The 14,486-nt window shown below is 38.5% G+C and overlaps 2 protein-coding genes across 14 annotated transcripts in view; one reads left to right on the top strand and one right to left on the bottom strand.

The window, feature by feature from the left end:
• The window catches only part of LOC144039641 (kinesin-like protein KIF13B), a 39,738-nt gene extending 38,252 nt beyond the window's left edge, over window positions 1-1,486 (top strand). For all 10 annotated transcript variants that reach the window (XM_077553208.1, XM_077553203.1, XM_077553206.1 and 7 more), the window contains one exon: window positions 676-1,486. In XM_077553208.1, the coding sequence (XP_077409334.1) occupies window positions 676-923 (248 nt within the window). In that variant the 3' untranslated portion in view covers window positions 924-1,486. The remainder of the gene's footprint in view (window positions 1-675) is intronic.
• A 1,623-nt stretch (window positions 1,487-3,109) lies between these two features.
• LOC144039644 (homeobox-containing protein 1-like) overlaps window positions 3,110-14,486 on the bottom strand; it is a 31,414-nt gene continuing 20,037 nt past the window's right edge. For 2 of the 4 annotated variants that reach the window (XM_077553214.1, XM_077553216.1), the window contains exons 5-10: window positions 13,595-13,748; window positions 13,318-13,400; window positions 13,014-13,109; window positions 11,710-11,804; window positions 11,499-11,582; window positions 9,566-9,860 (exon numbers count right to left, since the gene is read on the bottom strand). In XM_077553214.1, coding sequence (XP_077409340.1) covers window positions 9,717-9,860; window positions 11,499-11,582; window positions 11,710-11,804; window positions 13,014-13,109; window positions 13,318-13,400; window positions 13,595-13,748 — 656 coding nt within the window. In that variant the 3' untranslated portion in view covers window positions 9,566-9,716. Of the gene's footprint in view, window positions 3,442-9,565; window positions 9,861-11,498; window positions 11,583-11,709; window positions 11,805-13,013; window positions 13,110-13,317; window positions 13,401-13,594; window positions 13,749-14,486 lie in introns of those variants that run through there. The other 2 variants (XM_077553215.1, XM_077553217.1) reach the window with 2 other exon arrangements.

The following is a 14,486-nucleotide window of genomic DNA, read 5'->3' as shown; positions in this document are numbered from 1 at the left end:
GAATTGCATACAGTGTGTATTTAACTACTAAACATGCTTCGTTTTTATCACATCGCGAGGCTAGCGCTAATGCTAATGCAAGTGTAAGGAGGATGCCATTAAAATGCTGACAGAAAGTTAGCATCAACTTTGTAAGTGATAGCCCTTCAAATAACGAATATTCACAAACATGCTGTGGAAACACACGGCCACGGGTAAGATAGCACTACTCAAAGGCACAAATTCTTCTCAATTTGTGAAAAACAAGTTATTTGAATAGAATTCAATCGCAACTTTCTTCTCTTCTCATTGTTAGCGTGTACACCATGGATGCACAGCACCACACTGCCCCCAAAAGGCCGAAACGGACAGGAACACCCAGTATTTGTTTTGGAATTACTGTTTTAGTAGTGTTTTTACTTGAACTTTTTGGAGTTTGAAGATTCACAGGATTTTCGTTCATTTAAAAATTTAAGGATACAAATATATCCTAAATGAATAATTGTTTTATTAATCGCGATTATTATTTTCCCCATAATCTTTCAGCCCTGGGATATTTTTGTCTTGGAAATTGATTTCCATTGCATCTTTAAATCAAGAGCGCCATCTAGAAAAGTAAAAAAAAATATCCCAAGCACTTCATGAAGCTTCATTGGTCGATCACCACTGTGGGGTCATATGTGTGTCATTTACCAGGAAAGAACGACGGCTCGGTAGGAGGGAAGCACTACTTCCACTGTAATCCCGGTTACGGAGTGCTGGTCCGGCCGGACAGGGTGAGCCGCGGTGGCGGCAAACGGCGGCGACAGCAGCAGAAGCGACGCAGCGCCAACTTGTCGGGATCCACTCCCAACCTGCCGGCGCTCGCGGCTCTGGCCAAAGAAGAGGCTGCCTTCGCATCATCAGCTTCTCGCAACAGTGGCGAGGTCCATAAAAATTGTTGACAGAAGAGCTGAACATGTGCACATTTTTCCTCCCAAAGTTTTCATTCAATGCTGGATGTGTTAACTTGCACACTTTGTAATGCTACATGCCAACAAGTGTAGGTTTTGTTTTGATATTAACAATTATGTATCGTATTTAGAATCTTACGGGGGTTTTGCTGCTTAAGGGAGGTTTTTGTAAAATTACTTTTAAGCATTTTTTATGTTTTGTGTGCCTTGAGATGTCACTACATGACTGTACAAGTGAGTTCCTTGTTCATGACTTGGCATATATCTGGTTAGTGATGCCAGGTGGTCCGCCGCTTCAGTCACTTAACTTGGAACATCAAATCTGTTGAGTACGACTTTCATGAGGATGATAGACATCCTCCTTTTCTCAGAATGAGCATCAAAATTAAACATGTAAGATTCTAAGTGCTTAAGTTTTGTCTCCATCAAATAGTTACCACTTAATGCTGGCATAAGTGCTTTACTATGTAAATGGTAGAAGAGTTCTCTAGAAAGTTGATAAATGTGAATTTGGGTGTTTGAATTGACTTTTAAACCGCATATGTTTTAAAGAAGTTATCTTTTGGTGTGTTTTGTTGTAGGCATTATGCTGACATAAATACCGGGGGGGGGGGGGATCAAGTTATTCTTTTTCTACAGTCCCTCAATGTGGTATATAAGAATTATGCAGGTTTGTAGTTTTTTTTACACACACGCGTAAATGAGTACACCCCCTTTGAAAAGTAACATTCTAAACAATATCTCAATAAATACAAAAACAATTTCCAAAATGTTGGCAAGACCAAGTTTAATAGACATCTGATTAACTTATAACATGAAAGTAAGGTTAATAATATAAATTAGATTACACATTTTTCAGTTTTACTCTGATAAGGGTGATGCAAAAATGAGTAAATCTAGTACTTTGTATGGCCTCCATGACTTTTTAATCACAGCACAGCTTCTCGTCATTGAATGAACAAGCTGGCAACATTTTGTTGCATCAATCTTTTTCCATTCTTCAAAAATGGCCTCTTTTTGAGACTGGATGCTGGATGGAGAGTGATGCTCAACTTTCCTCTTTAGAATTCCCCATAGGTGTTCAATTGGGTTCAGATCAGGAGACATACTTAGCCACTGAATCACTTTCACCTGGTTCTTCTTCAGAAATCCAACATTGGCCTTAGATGTGTGCTTAGGATCATTGTCATGTTGGAAAAGTACACGACGACCGAGGGCATGGAGTGATGGCAGCATCTTTTCTTTCAAAATTGAGCAATACAGCTGTGAATTCATGATGCCATCAATGAAATGTAGCTCCCTGACACCAGCAATACTCATGCAACCCCACATGAGGACACTGCCACCACCATGTTTCACTGTAGGCACCATGCATTTTTCCTTGTATTCCTCACCTTTGCGACGCCATACAGTTTTGAAGCCATCCGTTCCAAAAACATTTATCTTGGTCTGATCACTCCAGAGTACAGAGTCCCAGTAGTCTATAGTAGTATATATATATATATATATACATAAATAAGTATGTATATACATATATATACGTATGTATATAAATATTTATATATATATACGTATATATATATATGTATATACATATACACATATATATATACACACATATATATGTATACATATATATACACACATATATATATATATATACACACATATATATATATATATATACACACATATATATATACACACATATATACACACATATATACACTTATATACATATATAGACATATATACATACATATAGACATATATATACACACATATATATACACACATATATACACATATATATACATATATACACATTTATACACATATATATACATATATACACATATATATATATACACATATATATATATATACACACATATATATATATATACACATTTTTCATATTGTGAATTATATGTGTTTTTTTCCACCTGTGTGTATATCTAACCATCCATCAATGAAATTAATTTGGAAGTTAACAATTGTAGCCTGCTTGGTGCAAACCGTATGTGATGTGATTTTAAGCTTTTGTGTCTACTGAGAACATTTGAAGTGGCATTGCAATACACAAAAGTGACTGATGTGAACCTACGTTAAATTAAAAAAAAAAAATGTTGAGAGAAAGCAACATGAGATGATTTATACCACGTAGTACATTCAAAGGAGGTTTCATTGATATATCTTTATTCTCTTGTACATTATATATATATATATCATACTAAAATAAACACAAGTTAAAAAATGAACAAAGAAACTGTACAAAAATGTATATATACTACATCTTAATTACAGAACAGTCTACTGTCCAAAAAAGGCACTAAATTTCAAAATGGGCAATACAATAAAATTGAACATAACATAGCTTTTGAGATTGAAACAACAGCATTCAGTCCTCTTTTTTCTGAGCTATATTCGGATGAGGTGTTTTACAGAGGATGCGGCGGAGGGACATTGTAACATGGAAACCCTGACGTACCACGAGAGGACATCCCCCCTGGAGAAGAAGCACAAACAACAGGAGTACATGTTGATGCTGGGGAGGGCGCTTTGGACCAGAGTCAGGGTTGCGGCCTCCATTTCAACACCTTACGAGAAATTCAATACAACCGATTCACTACTGGAGCACCTCAACACTCATTTTGTTCATCCCGTAATGGCCTCTGCCAAGCTTGAACACTTGGATTAAACACTGCTGGATAGACATTTGTACTGCTATTTCATATCTGAAACAATAAAGACAATTCATTTGAAAGCAGCTTGAAGTGAGGATCTCCAGACACACTCATGTGCGTGGCAAAGACAAAATGATCTTCATACAAGGGGGTCCTCGAGTTACGTCGTACGCGACCTACGTCGTTTCGACTTTACAGTGCCCGTGACTCGTCTTTTTACGTTAATTTCCCACAGTAATCACGCCATTTTGAAGTTATTTAAAGCTGTGTTGTTGTTGTCGGTTCGCCACCAGGCGCGTCACATTTCCGTGTTTAAAGCTCCGCCCTGCCGTCCCTCAGCAATGAATGTCCGTGCGGAAACACGAAAACTGGGTTCCGGCTCTTAAGTTTCGGGTCCCGCAAATATGTTTTTTTTTTAAACTACTGTACAACATATTTTGATGTAAATATCAACTTTAACGGGGGGATCCGACTTAAATCGAAATTCGAGTTACATCGCCAGCGTAGGAACGGAACTCCGTCGTAACTTGAGGACTCCCTTCAGCCCTTGTATTCCTTATATGGGCCACGGTCTTCCTCATGCACAACTCCAAAGGCAAATTTTCCCAAATTTTTGTAATTTTGCCCTCTTCGGTTTGAAAAACTCAAGACAATCAAATGGATTTGGGAAAACACGATGTTATACAATCAGCCACCGCTTAACTGTCATTCAAATATGGTCTCTACGATCACCTGAAAAAATAAATGATAGCCTACTTTGTTAAGTATTTAAGGCTTACATTTACTTTTATTTTCAATACATCTACCTTAAAGCCTCCTGTGGCCGAAATCGATTTCACTGGGTCGTGGCAGGACTTTTCCACACTGCAACAATGAGGCGCTCTAAAGCGGCCACGCCCTGTTCCACATGCTAGCTATCAAGTCAGACTTTAAAAAAATTATAATTCTTTCCTCTCTGAAGTTTTGCCTTTATCCATGCATGCACTCATGGCTGACAACGTGGCGCTCTAAAAGCGGTGGACTACAGAGGTCCCTCGTTACTTGATTCACTATATCGCGGATTTGTATTTGGGTCCAAAATTACTATATTATAGGGTTTATCTTGGGTTGCACCTCGCTGTAAAGCGTTTTTTTTTTTTTTTTTTTACGTCTTCTTCGCAGAAATTCACCTATTGTGGGTGGGCGTGAAACGTAACACCGGCAAAAAGTGAGGGAACACTGTTTCTGAAGGGAAGATGCTTTTTGGGGTATAGCTTGCTAACTAGCTAACTGTGCCAGATAACTACTAATGTGAACAAATTGAACACTATATTCATCCAAACTTCTGAACTTGTAGATGTTTTCAGCCATTATTTACAAACATGTACAGACGCTCCCCTACTTACGAACATTCGAGTTACGAACATGTCTGCGCGCATGCACGCATGTCAAAAAATGTTCGGAAAGAGATGCTGTAAGTTAGATTTTGTATTGCGCACCCTTTTCCGAGTACTGTAGTGCTTCTTTCCGCCGCTAATACCGACGCTTGGCGCTGTGAGAGCTCACCCAGCATTGGAGGCTCAGCAACGTGTCGAGGAGGAGGAAGAAGAATAAACGCCTGTCGCTCATAGATAAAGCCATCGCACTCTTCGAGCAGCAAGACCCAAATATTGAACGTTGCACAAAGGTTGCAAATCAATTGAATGATGCCATACAGTGCTACCGCATCATTTATGATGAAAAAAGAAGAAAACTGTGCAATCGTCGTTAGATCGCTTTTTTCGGCCAGTTTCTAGTAAATCCTCCAAGGAAGATACTCATCAACCCTCATCTTCTTCTCCTCGACCCTCAACTTCTTCCTACATTGAAGTTACGGAGGAGGAAGTAACTTTTGAAGCCCATTCCAGCGACGACGAAGAACCTCTCATGATATAAAACCCTCCTCTTCCTCCTCCTCCTCCAAATCCTTAAGCATCGAGTACATCTTCCAAAAGTAAGTTAAACTTCATTTTATTTATCTTATTACGTACATGTACATACTGTGTGTGTCTCTCGCTCTCTCTCTCTAACATACGTAGTACAGTACTGTACGTATTCTCTTTAAACATAAATTATAATACAAAATATAGCACTGAAGCAACTTACGAACAAATTCACCTTACGAACGATCGCTCAAAACGTAACTCGTTCGTAAGTTGGGGAGCGTCTGTATATCTGAATTCACTTTACAGGGTCTTCAAGTCTACGATTCTATCACATTTTTTATCGTTTTATTTCAAATCCATTGTGGTGGTCTATCAAGGCAAGACTGAGGTGAAAAAGTCAAAATACTATAATTCTGAACCTATGTATGTGTATTTCAATGATTTTCCTCTTCTGTGCCAGTGCTCCCACAATCGGAAACATTTCCCAAATGGAGTCATGCTTGAAAGGAAGGGACAAGATCAGAGGTGGCAAATTCAGATCCAGAAAGTAGAAACCCTGCCACAGTTTGGCTTCAGCCCCAGGTGCTAGCTAGCTAGCTAGCTCCCAAGGTGCTTGTTTACCTGCTAGCGAGCTAGCTAGCAATTTTGATAGCTAGTATCGGGGGCTAAAGCCAAACTGTGGCAGCGTATTTACTTTCTGGAACTGGATTTGCCACCTTTGGACAAGATCATATCAAGTTGAAGTAAAAAGCTTAACATTTTCCTTTTCGTAAGGTGCATTGTCATTTGTCTTTCACAAAATACCTCAGACACAAACAGGAAGACTGCTGTTCAGTCGAATAACGAACAATAAAAAAAGACATGTAAAAAAAATTCTGAGTGAACTTAAAAAAAAGAGCTTGATTAATTTAACAAGAGGCATGTTTCTTTTCAAAACACTTTGTACATTAGCCTTAAAAATGAGTATAAATACTTTTGTTTTTTTTCTTTACCCTAAAATCCTTTTTTAAATCCTTTTTGAAATGCATGAAGATGTTACATTGAAGGAGACACTTTTAAAGCCACAGTATGCGATTCATCCAAATCAGTTTCAACAGTTTCAAAGTAAAATTACTCTCTCATTACATAAGGGCCTCTTTATAAGGAATAGTTTTACACTTTGGGGAAATGTGTTATTTTTGTGAGGACAGTAAAAAAAATAAAAATAAAAAATTATAATTATATATATATATATAAATAAATAAAATAATCTTACCCCGAAAGACAATTATGGTAGCTTAGACTACAGATTGGAATATTGTGCAAAAAGTCACATTTTAAAACTACGTTTGCAAGATAACTTACTGGTTGATGGAGGACAATGTAATACAACGTGGCCATGCTATTTCTTATTTATTTTTTTCTAAATTCTAGGGCAGGGTGGAGACAAGTTTTATAATGCTAAGACAAAAGGAACAAATGGAGTGTTTTTAAATGAACCACGAAAGCTCCCATTTTAAATTGACAAAGAAAAAATATGGTCATAAAAAAAAGTTTTATAAATGTAAAAACTTACAGCTTATTTTTTTAAAGCACTTTCATTTTTATTTTGTTTGTTTTCATTAACTCTTATAACCTTGGCCCATCGGCAGACTTCTTTGTGAATGGCAGGACATGAAGTAACATTGGGCCAGACCAATTTTCATTCTTTTAGATCAGCTTAACAGAAAGTGAGAAAATTAAATTTTAATTAAAAAATAATAATAATTTCCACTGTGACTGTAACAGCAATTAAGGCATAACTGTTTTTTTGCTTAGATTTTTTTCCCCTTACGTGTGGGGTTTCCTACATTCAAAAAATCAGTTAAGATGTTAACATTTTTAATTCATGTACACTGCTTTAACGTAAAAAAAAATAAACAAAAACTCTTGCTTATTAATGCATTGACCAAAATTATAATAAGAAATAGCTAACTGTTGAACTGACATCAGTCGTGTGATTAGGTTGACAGATTCTGCACAAATTTGAGTTATGCTACTTACATCCTGACTTTGATGATAAATGTGTATGCAACCCTTTTCAAAAAAAGAAATACACAAACAATCATTTTCCCAGAATGTAAATCTACTCCTATGGTCAAAAAGTGCCGAGTTAAGTTAGACTGAAAAGTTGCCGCATCATCATCATTAACCTTTGAGCCAATTACACTGGCAAAGACCAAACCAATTGCTTGTTTGGTTTTAGTTTGATATACCTAATGACTTTTAAAAAAATCTGCTCCGATCACATTCTTTAGGCCTTTATAGAGGCGGATAAGCCACAATTACACATCCGGCCTCTGTTAGCTAGCGTTGCACCATTTGCCAAATCTAAGAAATGGCTTTGGATGTCCATGAAGACGGCGGTCTGACGAGTCCGTGGTGATGAGAGCCGACTTTGAGCCGGCCTCATCAGAGCATCGTTTCCTTTGGCATGGATGGCGTTCAAACAAAGCACAGATTCCATTAGTAGATAGCTTACATTTGCTTGATTATCACATTGACCCATAAACTGATTCTTCATTACGTCATGGATGAGCTAAACGTCACAATGATTGTAAAGACTTTCTGCTGTGGAATGGAAACTTGTTTTTTTTCCCCTACACTTTAAATATCATTTTAAAGCACTATGGATGGTTTCTGGCATGCAGATTCAAAAGAAGTGTTTCGGAACTTAAGGCTATTCATCTTCAGGTTTGCATTCGACAGCAGAAAAACCGCCATGATTCCGACGAGGGGCTGAGAACATTCCGAGGGTTGGGAGGGCGTCTGACGGAAGGGCCTCCCAATCGGATTCGTCTCGACGGAGGAGACGCTCTCCGTTCGTCTCTCCCAAAGACATCGTCCATAATTGCACAATAACAAGAGTTAGTGAGTGGCGAGAGAAGGTAGGTAGCACACCGTACGGTGGGGGCGACTGAGAACTAGAAGAACCATATATCTTATATACAGTACACATTTGTTGAGTTTGTCTCTGAGGTTGAGTGAGACTGAGTGAAGATTGGCTCAGACGACCAGGTTGCAGAGGTAAGGAGGAGTTGGGGAGAGGGAAAGTAGAGGAGAGCGTCCGGGAAGGTACAACCGCAGGTTTTGCTTGTGAGAAAAAGGCCAGGACTTCTGCTTGAGCTTTTTTTCCACAGACCGTTTTCTGGGATAGTAAGCTGAATCCTTTGTTTAGTTGTACGATGAGTTCATATATCAGGAAGTTGAGACAGCCATGAGGGTTTGCTTTAAGGAAGGAAGGGAATGAGGTCTCGGTAGGAACTAGGAACACCCCGGAATCAACAACTCTGTGGAGGGAAGTTGAGCGTTTGGACAATGGGAACGACTTTAGAAATTCAGTTTCTGGGATTTTTTCTGGGAACGTACTTTTGAGATGCCCAACTTAACTCATTCACTCGCAGCCATTTTCACTGAAGCAACCCCCTTCGCTCCTGGCTGTTTTACTGGAATTTGACTGATTTTGCAAGGCCCACAGCATATTGTGTTCTATTGCTATAAAAACATGGAACCTATCAAAAGAAAGATTGAAATGCTACTTTCATCAGGAAAAAACATATTTGTATCTGTTTCCGTTTTGCAGCAATGAGCATTAGAAACTAAGTTTCATCAACATTCACATTCCTGGTGAAACACTGACAAAAAGAGCTTGTTGCAACATGGCCCTGCCTGATCTCTTATACTCTTCTGCCACCTTCTGGCTGTTTTCTGTAATAACTACTGTTGCTTTCAGAGGTGGTAAATCCGGGTCCAGAAAGTAAAAACCCTGCCATAGTTTGGCTTTAGCCCTAGGTGCTAGCTAGCGAGCTAGCTAGTTCCTGCTAGGGAGTTATCTAGCTAGCACAAGGGGTTAAAGCCAAACTGTGGCAGGGTTTTTACTTTCTAGACTCGGATTTGCCACCTGTGGTTGCTTTAAGCTACCTCTTCATGTCAGAAGCTGCATCAAAGCCTTCTGTATGCTCTTGCATTAAAAAAATATGTTTTTGGGTGTGGAGGGCAAAGTATTAAATAATGTATTTAGACGTTTTGGGGTTTGAATGAGTTAATTTAGAAGTACTTCCTGTTCAAACACACAACGATCCTCCAAAAGTTCCAAGTTGTCAGGTAAGGTTCCTGCGGTTGAATGCACCTTTGAATTCCCTTTGGCCTCTTGTTGCTTCCTCCCCTCTCGCCGTTCAGTCGTCCTCCAGGACCTCTGTCTTGATGTCGCTGGGGACGCCTCCGGTTCGAGACAGGGCAAGGATGGTGTGATTAACGGCGGCCATCTCTACAGCCAAAGAGATGGGATCCTGGTGCTCGCTGTGAGCGGCGCTGTCATCCTGAGATAAGGGAGAGACGATTATGGGAATCGAAGAACATGCAACAAAACAGCAAGTGACTACTGTGCAGTGCTACTCACACTGGTGTATGTAAGGTGCGAATGTTTGGTGGTGGTCAGAGGGGCCATAGGCGCATACTGGCAGCCACGCTTCCGTAAGTTTGCCCCAGGGCAGCTGTGGCTACTTAAGTAGCTTACCGCCACCACAGTGTGAATGTGTGAGCACACAAATAATGCAACCACTGTGAAGCGTCTTGAGTGTCCAAAAAAGCACAATATAAATCTAATGCATTATTATCATTATTTTTAAACCTTTAAAGAAATGTTTGTTTGGTTTATTAGATTAAAATCGTAATTGTTCTGAATTTTTTTTTTAGATTTTATGTTTTTGGCCACATTGCCCTACGGAAGAGGATTAGGACCAATGAAGAAAGAGAAAAAAAGGTTTGGCAAGATTCCCATTTTAAAGTCAGAATTCTGACTTTAATGTGACAATTGTTATTTTATTCTTTATTCAGATTTCTGACTTTATTCTCAGAATTCAGACTTAATTCTAAAATCAGATTCAACATCATAAAGTAATTTTAATGAGTGGTTTTGTTCATTTCAGGTTCAATTCCCAGTGTTTAATCAGCACTAAACTTTTAAGTGTTCACATTTGTCAGGTTGGTTCAGCTGATTGCTCTGCTCGCAGTAGTTCCCCCCAGAGAGCAAACGCTATTATCTGAAGCCTTGTGCACACCAAACAAGTGAACCGAAACCACTTGAAGAACCTTTTGAACTATTTTTAGAAGCCTTCTGTTACATTAACTGGTCGAAATGACCACATGAAATAAATATATGGAGCACAGCAGAATCAATTTATTTTTGTTTGTTTCATCACCCAATAAGTGAAAAAAGCGGTCTAATCAGTGCAACTGCCCAATAATAACAAAACTAGGGGTGTCAGGCGATTACATTTTTTTAAATCGTAAATAATCGCATGACTTCAATAGTTAACTCACGATTAATCGCACATTTTATATCTGTTCTAAATGTACAATAAATGTAAAATATATATATTTTTAAGTTTAAAATAAAAGTGGAAAAATGTTAAACTAACAGAAATATGGCTGCATCTTTTAGTCATTGATACAATTTCATAATAATTCATAAATAGGAGTTAAAATTTGGTGTCTGATATTGATTTGTGTTGGTCATTTTTCTGCCACTAGATGGCATAATTGCATTTGTAAGACATTGGTGACAGCTCAGTGCATTTTTCATTTTCATGTTAAGAGCTACATAATCTTTAACATTAAATAACTTGAAGTAAATTCTGCACATTTTTAAAATCGTAAAATACAATTTGACCCCAGTCTCCACAAATGTATGCATTATTATTAAATTTATTGCTGCTAAATGTTGAGGTATATGTGTCTGCTGCGTTGCGACTGGAATTCCCCCGGTACAGGCTTTCCAAGTAAGGGGCGGTCATTAATCGTGAGGTAAAAAAATTTGTGGCGTTAAAGGAACTTTAAATTAACGCGCAAATTTTGACACTCCTGAATAAAACTTTTTTTTTTTCCAACACTGTCATACGTCTGGAATGGACTAACAAACTACAAGAAAATCATGTTGACTATATGTGAAGAGTTACCTGTGTAGGAGAGCTGGGCTCCAAGCGGTAAAGCCCAAAAGGTCGGCTGAGAGGTCTCTTGTCAAAATATGGCAGATCACATGCCTACAGGGAAAAGAAAAGCTCTAATTTGAGAAATTAACCATGATCCCAAATTTGTGATGCAACAGCAAGCAGATAAATGCACATTTCGATCATCTTCTGTTGTTGGAGATACATGAAGCTGCTGTACCTGGTCTGTGAAATCGTTGCCATCAATGTCGTCGCTGTTGGAGTGTCCCCCTGGACTCTGCACATCTATCCCATGACTCTCCAGGATTGTGGCTTCTTGGAGGAAAAAGACACGTCGGTCAATCTCAAGTCTCAGCAAAAACTGTATTGCAGTTCTGATTCACCGCTTGGGACACTTCTGTGGTGGGTATGAAGTGTGTTGGGCAACAAAAGTGAACTCAAAACAACATATTAGTTATGGCTTCTCGATTATGGAAAAAATATTATTATTTTGGCAATAATTGAAATCATAATTATTCAAACGATTATTTTTTGGTACAAAACAAGGAAATGTTTACACTAAAAAAACATTAAGACCAATTTAAAAAAATAGAAAAGCTACAATTAAGTTATTTTTAGACCAAACAGAATTTATATCATATAATATATATATATATATATATATATATTTAACATTACATTTTACAAGTTTGCAAAAACTTGAAGTTGGAGTGCAGCATGTGCACTGTGCAGTAGGACGATAATTAATTTTTTTGAACAAAACAAAGAAAATGTTTAAACGCAAAAAAATATATATATATATTAAGACAAATACAATTCTTGAAACGTCATAATTATGCAATTTCTTTTGGATGAAACAAAATTTATTAAATTAGTTATTTTTAAAAGTTGTTTAAAAAGTATATACGTATATATACACGTATATACGTATACACGTATATATACACACGCATATATACACGTATATACACACGTATATACACACGTATATACGTATATATACACGTATATACACACGTATATACGTATATATACACGTATATATACACGTATATACGTATATATACACGTATATACGTATATATACACGTATATACGTATATATACACGTATATACACACGTATATACGCACGTATATACGTATATACGCACGTATATACGCACGTATATACGTATATACGCACGTATATACGCACGTATATACACACGTATATACACACGTATATACATATATATACACGTGTATATACATATATATACACACGTATATACATATATATACACGTGTATATACATATATATACACACACGTATATACATATATATACACACACGTATATACATATATATACACGTATATACATATATATACACGTATATACACACGTGTATACATATATATACGTATATATACACGTATATACATATATATGTATATATACACGTATATATATATATAATTTTTGGGGGGAATATAAACGTGCAGTGCTTTAATGCTTTGTTCTGTCCCAAAGATACATTACCAATGTTAGCTCGTCTCTTGATCTCCTTGCGCCGGTTTGCAAACCAGTTGTACACTTTGAGGGAAGTGACCCTCTCCAAATCAGATAGCTTCTTCCCTGAAAAAGATCACAGAGATCTCGTTCCACTGAATCAATGCAACACAATCTAACAATCAATTAAAAGTAGATAGCATCAGAGTCTCTCTAAGATAGATGAATGCTTTTCACTCAAGCATTGTTTTTTTTGTGTGTGTGTGTGTGTAACCAAATCAACTAGTATCATCAACGTGATGCACATAGTATATTTACAGTTTCTGTGGCTTACCTGGTTTCTGAATAACAGCATTGCAGGCGTTGGCAATTTCCTCCCTTTTCGTCTCATCCGGGTATTGGTTGTCGTTGAAGTAGCTATAAAACACACAAGAACCAGGCTGAATGATTTAAAAAAAAATCTTTACACATTTTTTACACGACCAAGTAGACTTTTTGTACTTTCTACAATCAAGCCAAAGTTATATGTGGATATCAGTGGGATATAACAATAGCCATAATTTGTCATCCATCCACTGCTCTCAAATGTGTTCACTCTCTCGTCTCCTCACCTCTCCATCACAGCCAGGCACTCCTTCCTCCAAGTGAAGCGACTTCCCCGCCGAAGTCGGAAAGTTCCCGGGGCGGTGGCCAGTGGAGGAGGGGTTTGCCTCCACTCCATCTCCTCCAGAGGCAATGGCGCCGGTCGCATGTTCAAGGTAGCACCTGTGGCGAGAAAAAGCGCCGAGTCACTCAGGAGTCAATATACAACCACCACTGCTCTAAATAGACTGGACAAGTGTTTATACTTCTGTAATCATTCATGCAACTCAACTTTGGATAGTTAACTTAGCTGGTTTTATTTCGTCCCTCCCCACCGCCAGGTGGTGGTGCTGAAACAGCATGAAAATCCCCCACGGAAAGAATTCATAAAAGGACATGTCCATGGTTCCGGCTGACGTGATCGTCATGTATAAAAAAGGATAGCAACCGGAACCCAGTCTCTTTTACCCTTCTCGCGCGGTTCACTCACATTGTTTATCGCTGTTCTTCGTAGCCGTCGCTGGTGCCCTGTGATCTTGTTGGTTGGGGCTGCGGGTGTTCCCCGCCCCACTTGGCTGCGAGGGCTCAGTGTATTTTTTAGCGGGGCCAGGCAAAACGCAGGTCTGCTTCTCCTGCTGCCCCTGACCATCGGAGTAAGAAAAGTCGGGCTGATTCTCAGATTGCCTTGCAGTTGAGTATGATGTCAATGCAGGCTCAGTTGGATAATCAAAACCCTTTTGCTTCTCAAGCCTCTGCGGTGGCGTTGCCTTCTGCAGAGGTGGCCTTGCCGGATGCAATACTCCAATTGCCCTCCCAAGCTGACGTTGTCGCCGAGGATGCCGTCTCCATTACGGCCTCTGGACCTTGTTTCCGGGACTCTGAGGCACATTCGGAAATTGACTCTGATTCCACAGCCCCGCC

This window comes from Vanacampus margaritifer, chromosome 19 (assembly GCF_051991255.1).
Source record: "Vanacampus margaritifer isolate UIUO_Vmar chromosome 19, RoL_Vmar_1.0, whole genome shotgun sequence".
Taxonomy (NCBI): domain Eukaryota; kingdom Metazoa; phylum Chordata; class Actinopteri; order Syngnathiformes; family Syngnathidae; genus Vanacampus; species Vanacampus margaritifer.
Note: the sequence above shows the minus strand (reverse complement) of the source record. Positions and strands in the feature narration are given on the sequence as shown.